Source organism: Ictidomys tridecemlineatus, chromosome 6 (assembly GCF_052094955.1).
Source record: "Ictidomys tridecemlineatus isolate mIctTri1 chromosome 6, mIctTri1.hap1, whole genome shotgun sequence".
Lineage (NCBI taxonomy): Eukaryota > Metazoa > Chordata > Mammalia > Rodentia > Sciuridae > Ictidomys > Ictidomys tridecemlineatus.
Genome location: NC_135482.1, coordinates 169,015,060 through 169,036,610, shown reverse-complemented (window position 1 = coordinate 169,036,610; position 21,551 = coordinate 169,015,060). Strand labels below are relative to the sequence as shown.

The following is a 21,551-nucleotide window of genomic DNA, read 5'->3' as shown; positions in this document are numbered from 1 at the left end:
TATGAAGATGTGAGAAAAAAAAAGAATAGTGTCACCTTAAATTGGTAGAGAGAAGTGATGGGAGGGGAGGGGAGGGGATGGGGGGAAAGGAAGGATACTAGAATGAAATAGACATTATTATTACTGTGACTGCATGACAAATGTGATTCTGTAACCTGTACACTCAGAAAAATGAGAAATTATATCCCATCTGATTCAAATGTATGATATGTCAAGGTCATTGTACTGTCATGTGAAACTAATTAAAACAAATAATTTTTTTTAAAAAAAAGAAATACAATGTCCATATAAAAGTAAAAAAAAAAATCTGAGAAGACCTTATGGGGAAATCATGATTAACCCCTCCTCCCTCTCACCCTCATAGATGTTAATACTTTACAGTGTCTTAAGGAACACAGCATTTTGCTATAGTATCACAGTGTGAGTGAGGTGTTACCATCCTTTTGAAATTAATTATTCAAGAGTTGGAAGAAAAAGGAATTGGATACCTTGAGTATAGATATGTTGAGGTCTTTCAAAGCCAAAGTAATGATAGATTCTTAGACTTAAAATGAAAAAATCCATTGAAGTTTTGTACAAATTTTAATTTCTAAACAAGTAAAATATCATCTCAATAGCCCACTGAAGCCCAAAGCTCCTGAAATACTTTTTGTTTTTTTACCTACATGAAGTTTAATTAATGAGTCTTTTCCAGCAGTATTTACTACATCACTCAAAAGAATAAGTCTTCACTGAGAAATTCAGAATACTTCATTTTCACAGTAATTTTAAGTTGTAGTGATGAAAACTTAAGACAGCTTCCTCAAAGGAAATTAAAACATTGATGAATCCAATGCAGCCAGTGTTTTGCACATCCAGCTTGACCGTCCTGTAATTTAGACTGAGTCTTTTGGAATAGTTATTCCTTTTTATTAATTGTATTGTTTTCATGAAGCCATTCGAGGAAAAAGCTGAACATTGAAAATCATCGACAAAATACCTAAAGAAGGAGCCAGCCAATATACTATAAAAAAATTGAGGGAAAGTGCATCAAAACACATTAAATGAAGTAAAAATGCCACTGCTGTTTTAAATAACTGCACATGTTAGATTTCCCCCTGCATAGGCTAAAGAATGATGCGTGGAACCATCATGTGGATAGGAATCTTGGTTCAGACCTTCTGGAAGTGCAGCAGAGTGCTGTGGAAGATAAAAGAGTAGATGGCCTCTGTGAGGATCGCTTAGGGTAAACTGGCATGGATGGGATTTGTAAGCCAAGCTCCACTGGCTGAAGTAATACTTGGCCAGACCCAGATTCCACAGGGTGATTATGCAGTACTAACCAGCTGAGATAATAACCACACTGCACCTATCTCAGGGGACATTCCTCCCAGCATCATCTGTATCATCACACCACACAAGTAGCTAGAAGTGCCCACCGGAGTCGGGCCATGCACCAAGAGGAATAGATTAGCATCATTGTCCAGGTGCACTAAGCAGTTGTAACAGAGCTGGAAGGGAGCTAGAAACTCCAAGAAGAAGGGATGGACCTGGGACCTGTGCAGCTGCGGGGGCAATCACGTGGCCCAGCCCCACCATGGACAATACAAACCCAAGGTGGAAGTGCAGGTTTCCTAGACCTGGGGCCAGAGCCACTGCAGCGTGACGTGTCTCCCCTACAATCGACTAGGGTGTCTGCCCCTGCGCCAGCCGAGGTGGTCTGTGGGCCTGAGTCGGAAGTCTGCAGCCCCGCCCCTACTCACGCCTGTGGGGTGGGACCAGCTCTAGGCCAGTGGGAGGCTGGGGAGACCCAGGGCCATCATACCAGAGGGATCCTAACCCTTTCCCGGGAATGGGAGTTAGGGGGTTGGAACCAGAGCCAGCGAGGAGAGGAGGTGAGGGGTGGCGAGGGAGCTGTGCTTGAGCGTTGGTGGAGGGGCCAACGGTCAACCAAGCAGACATGCTTGGCCTCCTTCTGCTTCTGGAAGCCGGTGTGTGGTGGGGGATGTAGGATCATTTCTTAATCTTATTCAGAAAGTGGCAAAGGTCTGGGGACTTAAAATCACTGGGGGCTCTGCCCAGGCAAGACTGGGCCATTATTGGCCCTGACTTCACAAGGAGTAAGTGAGGAAATTTCAAAGAGCAGGTATTATAAGAGATGCTGGGCCTGGGTTTTTGTCCATCATAAGTATAGGAAGCTCTTGGTGGTGGCCTATAGCATGCTTTGTGGTTGTGGTCTTTGGATATTGGTTTTTTTTATTTGATTTTGTTTTGGTTTGTTTTTTATTTTTGGTTTGTTGTTTTGATTTTTTTTTTACTTTTTTTTGTTTTTAGCTAGCATTCTTAGTTGGTGTTCCTGCTTAGGATGAATTGTAAGAGTAGTCAGACTAGTGTGGTGCTGCAGGAGCCCTGCTCCTGTGATGAGATTCCCTTCACAGACCATTATCAGCTCCTAAAGACCATTGGGCATGGTGGGTTTGGCCAGGTGAAACTAGCCCGCCATCTCCTCACTGGGGCAGAGGTGGCAGTAAAAATCCTGCCAAAGGAGGGGCAGGTGTTTCCAGTCCTCTCTGAACCAGATATCATGATGACTCTGAGCCACCCACATGTGATTCAGCTATTTCAGGTTATTGAAACTGTCCAAAATGCCTACCTCGTGATGGAGTACGCAAGTGGGGGACAGCTATCTCACCACATCCAGGCTGGTGGCATGCAGGAGGAGGAGGCACGGAGACTGTTCAGGCAGATCGCAAGGGCTGTGGACTACTGCCATAAGAAGGGTGTCGTGCACCGAGACCTGAAGGTGGAAAACATCATGCTGGATGCCAGAGGCAACATCAAACTCATCGACTTTGGCCTAAGTGCCAGGTTCATAGCTGGGCTGAAGTTGAACAGGTTCTGGGGCACTCTCTCATACCTTGCTCCTGAAATCGCCTTGCGACAAGAGTATGAGGGGCCCCCAGTGGATATCTGGAGCCTGGGAGTCATTCTGTATTTTATGTTGACAGGGAAATGCCCATTTATGGGGATCACCACTAAGCACCTGCTGAAGCTGATCGTGTGCGGAAGGTACCAAATCCCCCACCATGTTCCTACCTATGCACAAAACCTCATCTGTAAACTACTGACTGTGAACCCCAAGCAGCGGCCCACAATACAGCAAATCCTGCAGCACCCATGGCTGAGGCAGAGTGAGTATTTACCATATCATTATCATGACCCACTCCCCAAACACCCAGATCCTGCAATAATGGCAATCCTGTTTGATATGGGCTGTGACCCATACAATACCTGGGTGTCTGTGGCCAATAGAAAGTTTGATGACGCCATGGCTACATACCTGATACTCCAGCATCAGATAAGCCAGGGGGCAAGCTACAAATTCCAGCTGAAAGCTGTGCATGTAAAGCCAAGACCTAGCCCACACCTCTGGGATCCTTCCAATTTCCCTGGCCTCCCAAAGAGGAGTATCAGTGAACCTGCCCTTTACAACTTCCTCTTGCCCTCTGAGTACCAGCTGCCTGAGGAGGCCAAGCAGTTAGGGCTGAGAAGCATCAGAAGGTCCAGCCTGCCTGCCATTAATCTCTGCTTTCTGCGTACATGGATCCCCGCTCCTGCCATAGCCTCCCAGCATGACTCTGTGCCCCACTTGCCCAGCCCCTTGAGTATTCTCAGTAGGTGGACTGCAGCAACAGACAGTAGCAGTTCCTTCCAAGACATCTCCACATGGCAACCCCATGACAACAGAAGAGGCCGGAAGACAGTGGCTGGGAGGATCACCACCTGCTTTCAATGGCTCTGCTGTTGTATGCCATGTGTCAGCAAAAATGTGGCTCCCATGGAAAGAGGGCAGAAATCTCATAGGTGCAGAAACACAGTGGCTCCAGGGGGATGGACAGCCGAGACAGACCAAACCAATGGACAGCCAGAGGACCCTGTGCTCTCTGGATCCTGACATCACAGCGTGGGCATCAGTCACCTGGACTCAGACAGCTGCAGGAGGGAGGTGTGCTACCTCGAACAGGCTTCTCCACACAGGTTCCACTCAGGATTAGACCTGGACATCAGGAGTTTCCTGTGCTCCCACCTGCAAGAGACATCAGAGACTGTTTTCCCTGGGACACTCCTCCTGCCCTGTCTTCTCTGTCCTTTGTCCCATGTTTCTGGGATGGGAGAGATGTTTCTCAATAAATTTGTTTCTCATGACTTGTATAATAAAATTGATGCTCCAAAGATTTTTTCTTTTTTAAGGCTGATTAGACAAAAGGGAGGGAGGCCTCAGGGTGAAGACAGGAGCCCACCAGCCACACTCTTCAAGGCATGGCCTACTGTGTCCCACTCTCTTCTTCAGTTTAGAGACTTGCTCACTTTGAGCCAGTGTTATTGGGGACAAAATTAGAAAAGTTGCATTCACTTTTGCACCATTATAATGTTAAAAATCTTCATATGTTTGAGACAGTCTGTTTATATTTAAGTTTCAGGTAAGAGCTTAGAGGTAATTTAGGTCAAATTCATCACTGTTGAAAGACACTAAAAGCCAAAGTCATGTTTCTGACTGGTTGATTGCACTGACATTTAGGAACAGAGCCAGCCTAGAACCAAGGGTTCTATGTCTACCCAGCCTCCTTCCTTTACTTGACTCATTCATTTATTTATAGATTCCTTCAAGATATACTTTTGAGGGCTTATTTTCTGATAAGCCCTAGATAGTAACACTTGTTATTATTATTTGTAGCCAAAATCATAAAATTATCCAAGTGTCTATAAAATAATAGCCAAATCCAATACAATAGTATGTGGCAACAAAAAGGAACAATTATACACAAACAACAAAATAGATTAATCTAAAAAATTATGCAATGTGAAATGAGCCCTGTATAAATAACATGATCACTACATTGATATAAAATATTCACAAAGGAAAAATCTATAGATATAAAGTAGATTTGTGGTTTTGTAGGGCTGGAAGTAGCAAGGATTGACTGAGAAAAGACAAAAGGCTATTTTGAGGGGTGATGGACACATTATAGAACTTTTAAATAATGGTTGTTCAACTCTAGAAATTACTGAGTCTGCGTGTTTATAATTTGTGGACTTTTTGGTGGGTAACCTATAAATTTACTTGAAAGGCAGTAGGTTTGCTTGGGAGGCTAAGGTAGGAGGATCACAAGCTCAAAGCCAGAAATTTAGCAAGGCTCTAAGCAACTTTGTGAGAACCTGTCTTAAACTAAAAAATAGAAAGGGATGGGGTTGTGGCTCAGGGGTTAAGAGCTTCTGGGTTAAATCCCTGGTACCAGGAAATAAAATAAAATAAAAACAAAAACAGTAGGTTTAAACAAAATTGATAAAACCTTAGATTAAGAAAACAAAATAAAACCAGAGATTAAAAAGGATACATTAGGGCTGGGATTGTGGCTCAGCGGTAGAGCGCTTGCCTCACACGTGCAAGACCCTGGGTTCAATCCTCAGCACCACATGAATAAGTGAAACTTAAATAAACAACTGCAACTTAAAAATTATTTTTTAAAAAGAATACATTTTGTATTAGTCACAGTGACAAAAAATACTAAAAAAGAATAACTTAAAGGAGGAAAAGTTAATTTTTCCTCAGAGCTTCAGAGGTTTAGTCCATGATGGGTGTCCCCACAGCTCTGGGCCCAAGGTAAAGCAGAACATCATCGCAGAAGGGTGTGGTAGAGGAAAGTTCCTTGGCTCATGGCAGGCAGGAAGCAAAATCAAGGTACCAGAGGCAAAATATAAACCCCAAAGGCAAACCCCCACTGACCTTTCTCCAACCACATATTACCTGCCTATAGTTAACCCACTACGGTAGTCCATTTCAAATTATTAATCCACCAAATGGATTAATCCATTAAGTAAGTTACAGCTCTCATAACTTAATTTCACATCTGAGTATTGCTACCTTGTCTAATATGAGCTTTTTAGGAGAACACCTTATATCCAAATAACATAACACATTACAACTGATAATAGAAGTACTATCGTAATGAAGTAATTTTTGTTAAAATAGAAGTACAAAGGATTATTACAGATTGTTATAAACAACTCTATGACAAGAAAATTAATAACCTAGAAAAAAGGATACATTCTCTATTATAAATTCCATATACCTACACCCTGATGTGACTTGCTACACTGTTGGTTTTATAGTTATTTCATCAATAATAGTGTCACAAATTCAAACTACAAAATGTTTTATTTCTGTCCAATTCAACACGTGGAGTCACACAATTGATAAATGAGTGCACTTATGACATAAATATCCGCTGATATTTTAATTTACTTAAGGAGTAAAAAAATTGTATTTCAATGATGTCAACTACTTCTTTGCTGAATTGAATGATAGTTTTTAAATACTGAAAGAATGGTTTCTAGATTACATTTTGGTTACTGTAAAAAAAAAATACAACTTAAAGGAAGAAAGGTTTATTTTGGCTTCAGAATTTTTAGTCCACGGTCATCTTGGTTTGGGTCTGTAACACCACATATATCATAGTGGGAGCATGTGGTAGAGGAGGTGAGCTCACCCAATAACAACCAGGAAATAAAAAGTCAAAAGAGAAAGGAAAGGACAGGGATCTCAATATTCCCCTCAGGGCACACCCACAATGAACTAACTTCCTTCACTAGGCCCTACCTACTAAAGCTTCTACAACCTCCCAATAAGTGACCAGCTAAGGATCAAGGCTTCCACCTATGGTGGAGTAACAGGAGGTATTCCAGATCCTAACTATAGCAGTTCCCCAGTTTGGAGGAATTCAGACATGACATATTTTAAGTTTGCTCATCATCAACATTTTAATTCTCACTCTATTTTTTTTCTCTCATCACTTTCTTAAGTTTAGAGATAATAAGCAATAAGTCAAAACTTGCTTTGCACCATTTAAAAATTTCCATGGAGGGCTGGGATTGTGGCTCAGAGGTAGAACATTTGCCTAGCATGCATGAGGCACTAAGTTCAATCCTCAGCACCACATAAAAATAAAATAAAGATATTGTGTCCACCTATAACTAAAAAATAAATGTTTAAAAAATTTTTAAAAAATAAATAAATAAAAATTTCCATGGAGTAAACATCCCCATCATGGCTGATTTCAAAGGATCAATACGGCATCACTGAATGCAAATTTGGAAAGAGATGTGTAAACACATACAATAAATAATCTTAAGAGTATAAATAGGGGGATCCAACATGGCGGCCGGCGAGGAAGCAGCGATTCTAACGTCTCCACTTTAACGGGATAAGAAAGACCCATCGGAACAGCGGCAGCCTACCTACGGAGGAACTTCTAGCATAATTCCCTTAAGAAGAGAGCTGCCGTGAACTGGTAGGTTTATTGGAAGTAACAGTTTGTCCCAGAGAAGTGGATCTTGGACGGCCACGCGGGCACAGAGATCTAGTCCCGCAGCCATCAGCCGCTCCAGCAAGCGGCTCCCCCGGGAGGCTTAGGTCTCGCTCTGGGAGGAGCCGCCTCACCCGCCCAGTTCCTAACCACGCAGCCACAGCTACCCGGCTCTACAGGTAGCCCCGCGGCGGGTGCAGAAATCAACTCTTGCAACCAGCAACCGCTTTTGCAAGCGGCGGACACCCGGAGCGACTTGGCCTGCCCCGCCCGAACCGGAATTCGGCCTCCGCCATCCGGGCTCCCCTGGGAGGCCTAGTGCTCGCTCTGGGAACAGCCGCCTCACCTGTCCGGTTCCTAACCACGTGGTCGCAGCTACCCGGCTCTACAGGTGGCCCCCCCCCGGCGGGCGCAGAGGTCCAATCCCGCAACCACCAGCAGCTTCTGAAAGCGGCGGTGGCCCGGAGCGGAGTGGCAGCCCAAACCGGCAGACACCTCCGCCATATCGGCTCTCCCGGGAGGCCCTGCTCTCGCTCGGCGAACAGCCAAACCACCCGCCCGGATCTTAACCACGCAGACACAGCTGCCCTGCTCTTCAGGTGGCTCCTGGTGGCCCGACTCAGCTAGAAGGGTCCCTGCATGGCCCCGCACATGGCCATGCCCTCCGGGCTCTGCTAATAGCCCCGCCCACCTGGCAAACAACCGGGAAACTTCAAAATCTCTCTGTGGGCATGACCGCAAGGACCAAAGGACTCTCGACCCCCAACTCCCCTTACTGCCAGAGTCAGGCAGACCTGAGACCCACCAACGGAACAGGCCTACAGGCCTGTCAACATGGTAGATACGCCACTCCAATTGGAGTAGGGGCAGAGCAGAGCAGCCGCCCACATCCGGATCAGGCCCAACGACCCGAGGGGGTGATAGTCATATCGCCACAATTGGAGGGGGGGCAGAGCAGAGCCGCCACCCGCACCCGCAGGGTGGGCAGACCTGCGAACAACCGGCAGAGCAGGCCTAGCGGCCCGGCAGCGCGGTATTGAGATCACCCCAACTAGAGAAGGAGCACAGCCACTACCCGCCCTGCAAGGGAGATTTTTCAACTATACAAGAGCAATATAAATAATTAGGGGGAAAAACTCATAAACACAACAGTTTCACCAAGCAGAAAGAAACATGAGCAGCATGAAAAGACAAGGAAAGAAAGGACCACAAGCAATGCAGGTCAACTCAACTTTAGAAGAGGTAATAGCTGCAACAGATGGAATGTCAGATAAAGAGTTCAGGATATATATGCTTTAGATGATCTGGAGTCTCAAGGAAGACATGAGACAGCAAAATCAGACAATGAAAGATCACATTGACAAACAAATCCAGGAAGTAAAAGATCAATTTCACAGGGAGATAGAGGTAATAAAAAACAAACAAATAGAAATCCTAGAAATGCAGGAAACAATAAACCAACTTAAAAACTCAATTGAGAATACTACCAGCAGAGTAGATCACTTAGAAGAGAGAACATCAGACAATGAAGACAAAGTATTTCAACTGGAAAAGAACATAGACAGCTCAACAAGTCTGCTAAGAAACCATGAGCAGAACATCCAAGAATTATGGGACAATATCAAAAGACCAAATTTAAGAGTCATTGGGATACAGGAAGGCACAGAGCTCCATACCAAAGGAATAAACAGTCTATTCAGTGAAATTATACGAGAAAACTTCCCAGACTTGAAGAATGAGACAGAATCCCAAATCCTAGAAGCCTACAGGACACCGAATGTGCAAAATCATAAGAGATCCACACCTAGACACATTATAATGAAGATGTCCAACATACAGAATAAGGAGAGAATTTTAAAAGCTGCAAGAGAAAGAAAGCAGATTACATTTAGGGGCAAACCAATCAGGATAACAGCTGATCTCTCAACACAGACTCTGAAAGCTAGAAGATCCTGGAATAACATATTTCAAACACTGAAAGAAAATGGGTTCCAACCAAGAATCGTGTATCCAGCGAAATTAAGCTTCAGGATAGAAGATGAAATTAAAACCTTCCACGATAAACAAAAGTTAAAAGAATTCGCAGCTAGAAAACCATCTCTTCAAAAAATCCTTGGCAAAACATTACAGGAAGAGGAAATGGAAAATAACATTGAAAACCAACAATGGGAGGTAGGAAAATAAAGGGGGGAAAGTAGTCAAAGAGAATAACAAATCAGGTTTAGTAACATCAATAAACAAATATGGCTAGAAGAACAAACCATATCTCAATAATAACCTAAATGTTAATGGCTTAAACTCACCAATTAAGAGACACAGGCTAGTAGAATGGATCACAAAACAAGACCCAACAATATGCTGCCTACAGGAGACGCATCTGATAGGAAAAGATATTCATAGACTGAAGGTGAAAGTTTGGGAAAAATCATACCACTCATATGGACTGCGGAAACAAGCAGGAGTGTCCATACTCATATCTAATAAAATAGATTTCAAGCCAAAGTTAATCAAAGGGATAAAGAAGGACACTTCATACTGCTCAAGGGAACCATACACCAACAAGACATAACAATCATAAATATATATGCCCCAAATAATGGTGCAGCTGTGTTCATCAAGCAAACTCTTCTCAAGTTCAAGAGTCTAATAGACCACCATACAATAATCATGGGAGACTTCAACACACCTCTCTCACCACTGGACAGATCTTCCAAACAAAAGTTAAATAAGGAAACTATAGAACTCAATAACACAATTAACAACCTAGACTTAATTGACATATATAGACTATACCACCCAACATCAAGTAGTTACACGTTTTTCTCAGCAGCACATGGAACCTTCTCAAAAATAGACCATATATTATGTCACAGGGCAACTCTTAGACAATATAAAGGGGTAGAGATAATACCATGCATCTTATCTGATCATAATGGAATAAAACTGAAAATCAATGATAAAAGAAGGAAGGAAAAATCAAGCATCACTTGGAGAATGAACAATAGGATGCTGAATGATCAATGGGTTTTAGAAGACATCAAGGAGGAAATTAAAAACTTCCTAGAGTTAAATGAAAACACAGACACAACATATCAGAATCTATGGGACACATTGAAAGCAGTTCTAAGAGGAAAATTCATTGCTTGGAGTTCATTCCTCAAAAAAAGAAAAAAACCAACAAATAAATGATCTCTTACTTCATCTCAAAATCCTAGAAAAAGAAGAGCAAAACAACAGCAAAAGAAGTAGAAGGCAAGAAATAATTAAAATCAGAGCTGAAATTAATGAAATTGAGACAAAAGAAACAATTGAAAAAATTGACAAAACTAAAAGTTGGTTCTTTGAAAAGAAGGTTCTGTCGACCCTTAGCCATGTTAACAAAGAGAAGAAGAGAGAGAACTCAAATTACTAACATACGGGATGAAAAAGGCAATATCACAACAGACACTTCAGAAATACAGAAGATAATCAGAAATTATTTTGAATCCTTATACTCCAATAAAATAGAAGATAGTGAAGGCATAGATAAATTCCTTAAGTCTTATGATCTGCCCAGATTGAGTCAGGAGGATATAGACAACCTAAACAGACCAATAACAATAGAGGAAATAGAAGAAACCATCAAAAGATTACCAACTAAGAAAAGCCCAGGACCGGATGGGTATACGGCAGAGTTTTACAAAACCTTTAAAGAGGAACTAACACCAATACTTTTCAAGCTATTTCAGGAAATATAAAAAGAGGGAGAACTTCCAAATTCATTCTACGAGGCCAACATCACCCTGATTCCGAAACCAGACAAAGACACTTCAAAGAAAAAAAACTACAGACCAATATCTCTAATGAACCTTGACGCAAAAATCCTCAATAAAATTCTGGTGAATCGGATTCAAATACATATCAAAAAAATTATACATCATGATCAAGTAGGATTCATCCCTGGGATGCAAGGCTGGTTCAATATACGGAAATCAATAAATGTTATTCACCACATCAATAGACTTAAAAATAAGAACCATATGATCATCTTGATAGATGCAGAAAAAGCATTCGACAAAGTTCAGCATCCCTTTATGTTCAAAACTCTAGAAAAATTAGGGATAACTGGAACATACCTCAACATTGTAAAAGCAATCTATGATAAGCCACAGGCTAGCATCATTCTGAATGGAGAAAAATGGAAGGCATTCCCTCTAAGATCTGGTACAAGACAGGGATGCCCTCTCTCACCACTTCTGTTCAACATAGTCCTTGAAACACTGGCCAGAGCAATTAGACAGACGAAAGAATTAAAGGCATAAAAATAGGAAAAGAAGAACTTAAATTATCACTATTTGCAGATGATATGATCCTATACCTAGCAGACCCAAAAGGGTCTACAAAGAAGCTATTAGAGCTAATAAATGAATTCAGCAAAGTGGCAGGATATAAGTTCAAAACGCATAAATCAAAGGCATTCCTGTATATCAGTGACAAATCCTCTGAAACGGAAATGAGGACAACTACTCCATTCACAATATCCCCCCAAAAAATAAAATACTTGGGAATCAACCTAACAAGAGAGGTGAAGGATTTATATAATGAAAATTACAGAACCCTAAAGAAAGACATAGAAGAAGACCTTAGAAGATGGAGAAATATACCCTGCTCATGGATAGGCAGAACTAACATCATCAAAATGGCGATATTACCAAAAGTTCTCTATAAGTTCAATGCAATACCAATCAAAATCCCAACAGCATTTCTTGTAGAAATAGATAAAAGAATCATGAAATTCATATGGAATAATAAGAGACCCAGAATAGCAAAAACAATGCTAAGCAGGAAGTGTGAATCAGGCGGTATAGCAATACCAGACTTCAAACTATACTACAGAGCAATAGTAACAAAAACAGCATGGTACTGGTACCAAAACAGGTGGGTGGACCAATGGTACAGAATAGAGGACACAGTAACCAATCCACAAAACTACAACTACCTTATATTTGATAAAGGGGCTAAAAGCATGCAATGGAGGAAGGATAGCATCTTCAACAAATGGTGCTGGGAAAACTGGAAATCCATTTGCATCAAAATGAATCTGAATCCCTATCTCTCGCCATGCACAAAAGTTAACTCAAAATGGATCAAGGAGCTTGATATTAAATCAGAGACACGGCATCTGATAGAAGAAAAAGTTGGCTACGATCTACATACTGTGGGATCAGGCCCCAAATTCCTCAATAGGACACCCATAGCGCAAGAGTTAACAACTAGAATCAACAAATGGGACTTACTCAAACTAAAAAGTTTTTTTCTCAGCAAAAGAAACAATAAGAGAGATAAATAGGGAGCCTACATCCTGGGAACAAATCTTTAATCCACACACTTCAGATAGAGCCCTAATAACCAGAATATACAAAGAACTCAAAAAATTAGACAATAAGATAACAAATAACCCAATCAATAAATGGGCCAAGGACCTAAGCAGACACTTCTCAGAGGAGGACATACAATCAATCAATAAGTACATGAAGAAATGCTCACCATCGCTAGCAGTCAGAGAAATGCAAATCAAAACTACCCTAAGATACCATCTCACTCCAGTAAGATTGGCAGCCATTAGGAAGTCAAACAACAATAAGTGCTGGAGAGGATGCGGGGAAAAGGGCACTCTTGTACATTTTTGGTGGAACTGCAAATTGGTGCAGCCAATTTGGAAAGCAGTATGGAGATTTCTTGGAAAGCTGGGAATGGAACCACCATTTGACCCAGCTATTCCCCTTCTCGGTCTATTCCCTAAAGACTTAAAAAGAGCATGCTACAGGGACACCGCTGCATCGATGTTCATAGCAGCACAATTCACAATAGCAAGATTGTGGAACCAACCTAGATGCTCTTCAATAGATGAATGGATAAAAAAAAATGTGGCATTTATACACAATGGAGTATTACTCTGCATTAAGAAATGACAAAATCATAGAATTTGGAGGGAAATGGATGGCATTAGAGCAGATTATGCTAAGTGAAGCTAGTCAATCGTTAAAAAACAAATACCAAATGACCCCTTTGATATAAGGGGAGTAAACAAGGACAGGGTAGGGACGAAGAGCTTGAGAAGAAGATTTACATTAAACAGGGATGAGAGGTGGGAGGGAAAGGGAGTGAGAATGATATATAAGAGGAAAGGAGGGGTAAGACAAGATAATACAAATGGAAGAAATGATTTACAGTAGAAGGGGTAGAGAGAGAAAAGGGGAGGGTAGGGGAGGGGGGATAGTAGAGAATAGGACTGACAGCAGAATACATCAGACACTAGAAAAGCAATATGTCAATGAATGGAAGGGTAACTGATGTGATACAGCAATCTGTATACGGGGTAAAGTTGGGAGTTCATAACCCACTTGAATCAAACTGTGAAAGATGATGTATTAAGAACTGTGTAATGTTTTGAACGACCAACAATAAAAAAAAGAGTATAAATAATGGTAAAATGGAGTAAAATAATTAAAAATAATTATAACTGAAAAGTGATCAATATTGAGTTTTTAATCATATTTGTCATACAATTTAAGTTCATGAGATTTGATTTTTTAATACTGATAGTATTTAACTCTATGGCTTATTAAATTTCTGGAATTTTAACAACCCACCCTCATCAACTAACTCCAGTAAGCCACTGACTCCCCTGTTTTACCATTGAGAAAACTGAAATTCAAAGAGACTATTACTAACTTCCTATGGTCACACAGAACAGTGTCAACAAGTTGTCTAATTCCAAATCTCTCCCTTAACACTGTTACTGATGGTTTACCCACACTATACCCTAACATCTTCATGTGAATGGATTTATTATTTATTATATAGTCATTGCCTTCTTTTCCAATAGGTCAAATGATAACCTAACCAGACCAAGAGTAATGAGTAAGTAGAAAAAGAACATTTATCTACGTATGCTTTGTTAAGAATACAGCGGGATCATTCCCTCCTAGGATTTGACTAAGAAAGAGATCAACATTTGCTCATGAACTGGTGAAAATAATAGATTGTTTTTTAAAAAATATTTGTCATCTGATGTTTCTTTTCAGATATTTTCACTGTATTTAATGAAAATGTTAAGACTTACCTTAAAGAACACAATGAAGGACAATGTTCAATTGTGACCTGAATGATTCATGGACACTTATACATATTCAGACCTATTTTTGTTTGTTTAGTTTTGTCTTGCTTTGTTTGGGTTTTTGTTTTATTTTTTGTTTTTCTCATTCCTAACATCTTTTTAAGGCAGTTCTTTCTCTTTTTTATTTTATTTTTATTTTTTAGTTGTAGTTGGACACAACACCTTTATTTCACTTGTTTATTTTTGTATGTGGTGCTGAGGATGGATCGAACCCAGGGTCTACTGCTGAGCCACAACCCCAGCCGCTAAGGCAGTTATTTCTTATAGATAAAAAGTTTGAGGACTAATATATTTCATTATACTACAGCAGTTTTGTTCTTATACTATTTTACTTTTATTTTTACTATTAATTTTTAAATTTTTATTATATACATCTTTTCTCTCACCTGTTTCCCTTGAACCTCTTTATGTCTTTTCCTCTACTAATAGCCAACCTTAACTGATCTATCATTCCTCCTCCATTTTCTACTTCTATTTTCTCTCCCCCTCCCTCACAAACATCATTTCCTACATTATTTCTTTTCTATCTCTGTTCACAACTTAAAAGTGTAAGTATGTACATAATCCTACTGTATTAACTGTGGACAACACCTAAACACATCATCTCTGTTTATTGTGAAAATTAACATAATAGATATCTAAGCAGGAACTATTTGGTTAGATGCTATAAATGGTTTGTATTGGTTGATGTATTATCTGTCTCCCCCTAAATTGTAAGGTACTAGAAACCTTCAGAGTTCTTATAAGTCCACAGGGAAGAAACTCTACTCCCTCAAAATCATACTGTCAAATGAGTAGACACCCAAACAACATGAAAAAGCAAGGGAAAAAAATCATCTCAAACAAATAAATATAATTCAATAACACCACAGTGGAAGAAATGACAGAGAAGGAGTTTAGAATGTTCATAGCTAAATTGATCTGCAAAGATAACAATGATGTAAGGAAGAAAATACAGGAAGCAAAAGATCCAATAAAGAGAGGTTCTTAAAAAAGAAAAAAAAAACGAGCAGAAATTCTCAAAATGAAGAAATCAATAAACCATTAAAAATTCATAGGAAGGCATCACCAGCAGACCAGACCAATTGGAAAACAGAGTTTCAGGAAATAAACACAAATTATATAATACAGAAGATAAAGCTGACCATGGAGATAAGATATTAAAATAACATGAACAAAACTTTCAAGAAATATGGGATCGCATGAAAAGACCAAACTTAAAAGATTTATCAGGATGGATGAGGGCTTGCAGATACAAATCAAAGGAATGCACAATCTTTTCAATAAAATCATATCTGAAAATTTCCCAAACCTTAAGGATGAAATGAAAAACCAAATACAGGAAGCTTACAGGACCACAAATATATAAAATAAAAACAACAGACCCACACCAAGTCACATTATTATGAAAATATCCAACATCCAGAATAAGGACAGAATTTTAAAGGCTGCCAGAGAAGAATGTGAGATTACTTTCAGAAGGAAACCAATCTAGATCTCAACTGATTTATTTCTCTGGGTTGATCCTGAAGGCCCAGCAGTTCATGGAATAACAATACATACCAAGTGCTGCACAAAATTGGATGCCAACCAAGAATACTATACACTGCAAAATTAAGCTTCAGATGTGCAGAGAAATAAAAACCTTCCATGACAAACAAAAGTTGAAAGAATTCACAACTAAAAAGCTTGAACTACAGAACATTCTCAGTAAAATATTTCATGAAGAAAAAATAAAAAATAAAAGTGAAAAACAGCAAAAGGAGGAACTACACTAAAGGAATAGCCAATCAAAGGAGAAACTAATTCAAAATAAAAAAACAGAAATAAAGCACAATGTCAGGGAATAAAAATCATTTTTCAATAATAACATTGAATGCCAATGGTCTAAACTCATCAATCAAAATACATAGACTGGCAGATTGAATTTAAAAATAAGTCCCAATAATATGCTGCCTCCAAAAGACTTACCTCATAGGCAAAGAGTGAAGGTAAAAGGATGGGAAAAAAACATATCATTCACATGGATCTCATAAATAAGCAGGTGTCTCTATCCTCATATCAGATAAAGTGGACTTCAAGCCAAAAGTTAATCAGAAAGGACAAAGAAGGCCATTTTATACTTCTTAAGGGAACAATACATTGACAAGACATAACAATTTAATTATTTATGCCCCAAATAATGGAGCACCTACATACATCAAACAAACCCTTCACAATTTCAAGAACCAAATAGACCACAACACAATTATACTAAGTGACCTTAATATACCTCTCACCACTTGTTAGATCTTAAAAAAAGAAACTTAATAAAAAAACTACAGAAATAAAAAATACAATTAACAATTTATACTTAACAGACATATATAAAATATTTCATCTATCAATAACTGAATGCACTTTCTTCTCAGCGGTTCATAACTCCTTTGCTAAAATAGATGATATCTTGTGCCCCAAAGCAACTCTTAACAAATACAAAAAAAATAGAAATAATACCTTGTATTTTATCAGATCATAATGGAATGAAATTAGAATGCAATAATAAAATAAAAAACAGAAGCTGGAGACTTAAATAATACACTGTTGAATGACCAATGGACAGCTGAAGAAATCAGGGATGAAATAAAAATATATATACTTAAATGAGAATAGCGACACAGTTACCAAAATCTCTGAGACACTATGAAGGTGGTTCTAAGAGGAAAGTTCATTGCATTGAATGTATTCTTTAAAAGAATAGAAAGTCACCAATTAAATTGCCTAACTATATGTCTCAAAACCCTAGAAAAAGAAGAGCAAATCAACACCAAAAGCAGTAGAAGACAGGGAATAATTAAAATCAGAGCTGAAATTAATAAAATTGAAACCAAAAAACAAATCAAAAAGCAACAAAAAATAAGTTGGTTTTTTGAAAAAAATACATAAAAAATTGACAAACCCTTAGCCAAACTAATGAAGAGAAAGATAAATATCAAATTACTGAAATTCATGATGGAAAAGGAAATATCACCACAGACACTAGTGAAATACAGAAGACAATCAGAAACTACTTTGAAAATCTATACTCTAATAAAATAGAAAATCATTAAGACACCTACAAATTTCTAGAGATATATGACCTACTCAAATTGAATCAGGAAGACATAAAAAATTTAAACATATCAATTTCCAACAATGAAAGTGAAGACATCATCAAAAGCCTTCCAACAAAGAAAAGCCCAGGACCAGAGGGCTTCTCAGCCAAGTTCTATAAACATTCAAAGAAATATTTACACCAATACTCCTCAAATTATTCCATGAAATACAAAAGGAAGGAATCCTTCCAAACTTCTATGAAGCTAATATCACTTCGATACCAAAACGAGACAAAGACACATCAAGAAAAGAAAACTTCAGACCAATATCCCTGATGAACATAGATGCAAAAATTCTTAATAAAATACTGAAAAACTGTATACAAAAAAAAATATATTTAAAAGATAGTGCTAAGCTAGACCTATAGCTCAGTGGTAGAGCACTTGTCTACCACAGGTGAGGCACTGGGTTCGATCCTCAGCACCACATAAAAAGTAAATAAATAAAATAAAGTTATAAAAAAGTTTTTTTAAAAAAATATAGTGCACCATGATCAAGTGAGGTTCATTCCAGGGATGCAAGTTTGGTTCAACATACAGAAATCAATATGTAATTCATCACATCAATAGATTTAAGGATCAGAATCACATGATTATCTCAATAGATACAGAAAAAGCATCTGACAAAGTTCAGCATACATTCATGCTAAAAACACTAGAAAAACTAGGGATAGTAGGAACATACCTTGGTAAGCTATATATGCTAACCAAGACCAACATGACTGTAAATGGAGAAAAATTGAAAGCATTCCCTCTAAAAACTGGAACAAGACAGGAATGCCCTCTTTCACCACTCCTATTCAACATAGTCCTGGAAATCCTAGGCAGAGCAATTAGACAAAAGAAAGAAATCAAATGGATATAAATAGGAAAAAAAAGAGCTCAAACTATCCCTATTTGCTGATGACATGATTCTATATTTAGAAGACCCAAGAAATCAGGGATGAAATAAAAATATATATACTTAAATGAGAATAAGGATGGGAAAAAACATCTAGAAGCTTTCTAGAGGAGTTTTTCCACCAGAAAGCTTCTAGAACTCATAAATGAGTTCAGCAAAGTAGCAGGATATAAAATTAACACCCATAAATCAGTTGTATTTCTATACACCAAATAAGAATCAGCTGAGTCTTCATTGGTGTATAGAAAAACTATACCATTCATAATAGCCTAAAATAAAATAAAATAAAATATTTTGGAATCAATCTAACAAAAAAAATGAAATACTTCTACAATGAAAACTACAGAACACTAAAGAGAGAAATTAAAGAAGACCTTAGAAGATTTTCCGTGTTCTTCAATAGGCAGAATTAATATTGTCAAAATGGCTACACTACCCAAAGCACTATACAGATTTAATGCAATTCCTACTAAAATTTCAATGATGTTCTTAATATAACTAGCAAAAGCAGTCAGAAATTCATTTTGAAAAAAAAAAAGAGGCCCAGAATAGCTAAAGCAATACTTATCAAGAAAAATGACACAGGAGACATCACAATATCAGACCTTAAATTATACTTCAGAGCTATAGTAACAAAAACAGCATGAAATTGACACAAAAACAGATATTAAGAACAATAGAACAGATTAGAAGACAGAAAGTCATACCCACATAAATATAGTTATCTCATACTAGATAAAGGCACTATAAATATACACTGGAGAAAAGATAGCCTCTTCAACAAATGGTGCTGGGAAAACTGGAAATGCATATATACTAGGATAAAATTGAACCTCAATCTCTCATCCTGCACAAAACTCAACTCAAAATGGATCAAGCACTTAGGCATTACACCAGAGACTCTGCACCTACTAGAAGAAGTGGGCTTAGAAATGAAATTCCTTAATAAGACTCCTATAGCACAAGAAATAAAATTAAGAATTAAGAAGTGGGATGGACTCAAACTAAAAAGCTTCTTCTCAACAAAAGAAACAGTCAATGAGGTGGAGAGACAGCCTACATTTTGGAAGCAAATTTTTGCCACACACACTTCTGAACTCAAAATACTTAACACCAGGGGCTGGATTGTGGCTCAGTGTAGAGTATTCACCTAGCATGCACTGGGTTCAATCCTCAGCACCATATAAATGTAAAATCAAGATATTGTGCCCACATAAAGCTAAAAAATAAATATTAAAAAATACTTAATACCAAAAAAAAACCACAACCCAATCAATAAATGAGCTAAGGAGTTGAATAGACACTTCTCAGAAAAAGATATACATTTGATCAACAAATATATGAAAAAATGTTCAACATCTCTAGTAATTAAAGAAATGCAAATCAAAACTACTCTAAGCTTTCATCTCATGCCAATCAGAATAGCAGTTATCAAGAATACCTACAACAATAAATGTTGGCAAGGATGTGGGGGAAAAGGCACACTCATACATTGCTGGTGGGACTGCAAACTGGTGCAACCAATCTGGAAAGTAGTATGGAGATTCCTTAGAAAACTTGGAATGGAACCACCATTGGACCCAGCTATCCCACTCCTTAGTCTATACCCAAGGATCTTAAAATCAGCATACTACAGCAGGTCAATATACAATAGCTAAACTATGGAAGCAATCTAGATATCCTTCAAAAGATGACTGGATAAAGAAACTGTGGTATATATACACCATGGAGTATTACTCTGCAATAAAAGAGAATAAAATTATGGCATTTTCAGGTAAATGGATAGAGTTGAAGAATATCATGCTAAGTGAATTAAGCGAATCCAAAAAACCAAAGGCCGAATGTTCTCTCTGATAAGTGGATGCTGATCCATAATGGGGGGCGGCGTGGGGGAAAAATGAAGAAATTTTGATGAGGGAAAGGAGAGGGTAGAGAGGGAAGGAGAATAGGGGCAGGAAAGATGATGGAATGAGATGTCATCATTACTGTAGGTAGAAGTATGACGCACATATGGTGCGACCCATTATGTACCACCATAGACATGTAAAATTGTGCTGCAATTGTATACAATGAATCAAAATGCATTCTGGGGGCTGGGGTTATAGCTCAGTGGTAGAGCACTTGCCTATCATGTGTGAGGCACTGGGTTCAATCCTCAGCACCACATAAAAAAATAAATAAATAAAGGTATTGTGTTCGTCTACAACTAAAAACATTTTTTAAAATGCATTCTGCTGTCATATATACTCAATTAAAATAAATTAATAAAATAAAAAGGAATCAATGAGATGGTATCAAACTAAAAAATTTCTTCACAGCAAAGGAAACAATCAAGAATATGAACAGAGGGCCTACAGAATGGGAGAAAATCTTAACCAACAGCACCTCAGACAGAGCATTAATCACCAGGATATACAAAGAACTCAAAAAAAATTAACATCAAAAAAACAAATAACTCATCAAAAAATGGGCTAAGGAACTGAATAGGCACTTCACACAAGAAATCGAAAGGTCAAAAAATATCTGAGGGCTGGGATTTTAGCTCAGTGGTAGAGTACTTGTCTACCATGTGTGAGGCACTGGGTTTGATCCTCAGCACCACACAAAAATAAATAAATAAAGATATATATATATATATATATATATATATATATATATATATATATATATATATTCTTACATCTCAGGCAATTAGAGATATGTAAATAAAAACCACATTGAGATTCCATCTCACCTTAGTCACAATGGCAATTATGAAGTATCTAAGCATCAATAAATGTTGGCGAGGATGTGGGGGAAAAGGTTCACTTATACATTGCTGGTGGGACTGCAAATTGGTGCAATCACTCTAGAAAGCAGTATGGAGATTCTTTAGAAAACTTGGAATGGAACTACCATCTGACTCTGTTATCCCACTCCTTGGAATATACCCTTAAAGGACTTAAAATCAGCATCTACAATGATGCAGCTCTTCAATGTTTATAGCAGCTCAATTCATAGTATGGAACCAACCT

The 21,551-nt window shown here is 38.4% G+C and overlaps 1 protein-coding gene and 1 pseudogene across 1 annotated transcript; one reads left to right on the top strand and one right to left on the bottom strand.

Moving 5' to 3' along the window:
* Positions 1-787: 787 nt before the first annotated feature.
* Positions 788-1,996, bottom strand: LOC110598763 (aquaporin-11 pseudogene; annotated as a pseudogene).
* A 262-nt stretch (positions 1,997-2,258) lies between these two features.
* On the top strand, positions 2,259-3,934 carry LOC101966365 (sperm motility kinase Z). The gene has a single exon (XM_005317151.3). It carries the CDS (start codon positions 2,345-2,347, stop codon positions 3,932-3,934), a length of 1,590 nt encoding a protein of 529 aa, XP_005317208.2. The 5' UTR covers positions 2,259-2,344.
* Positions 3,935-21,551: the final 17,617 nt, after the last annotated feature.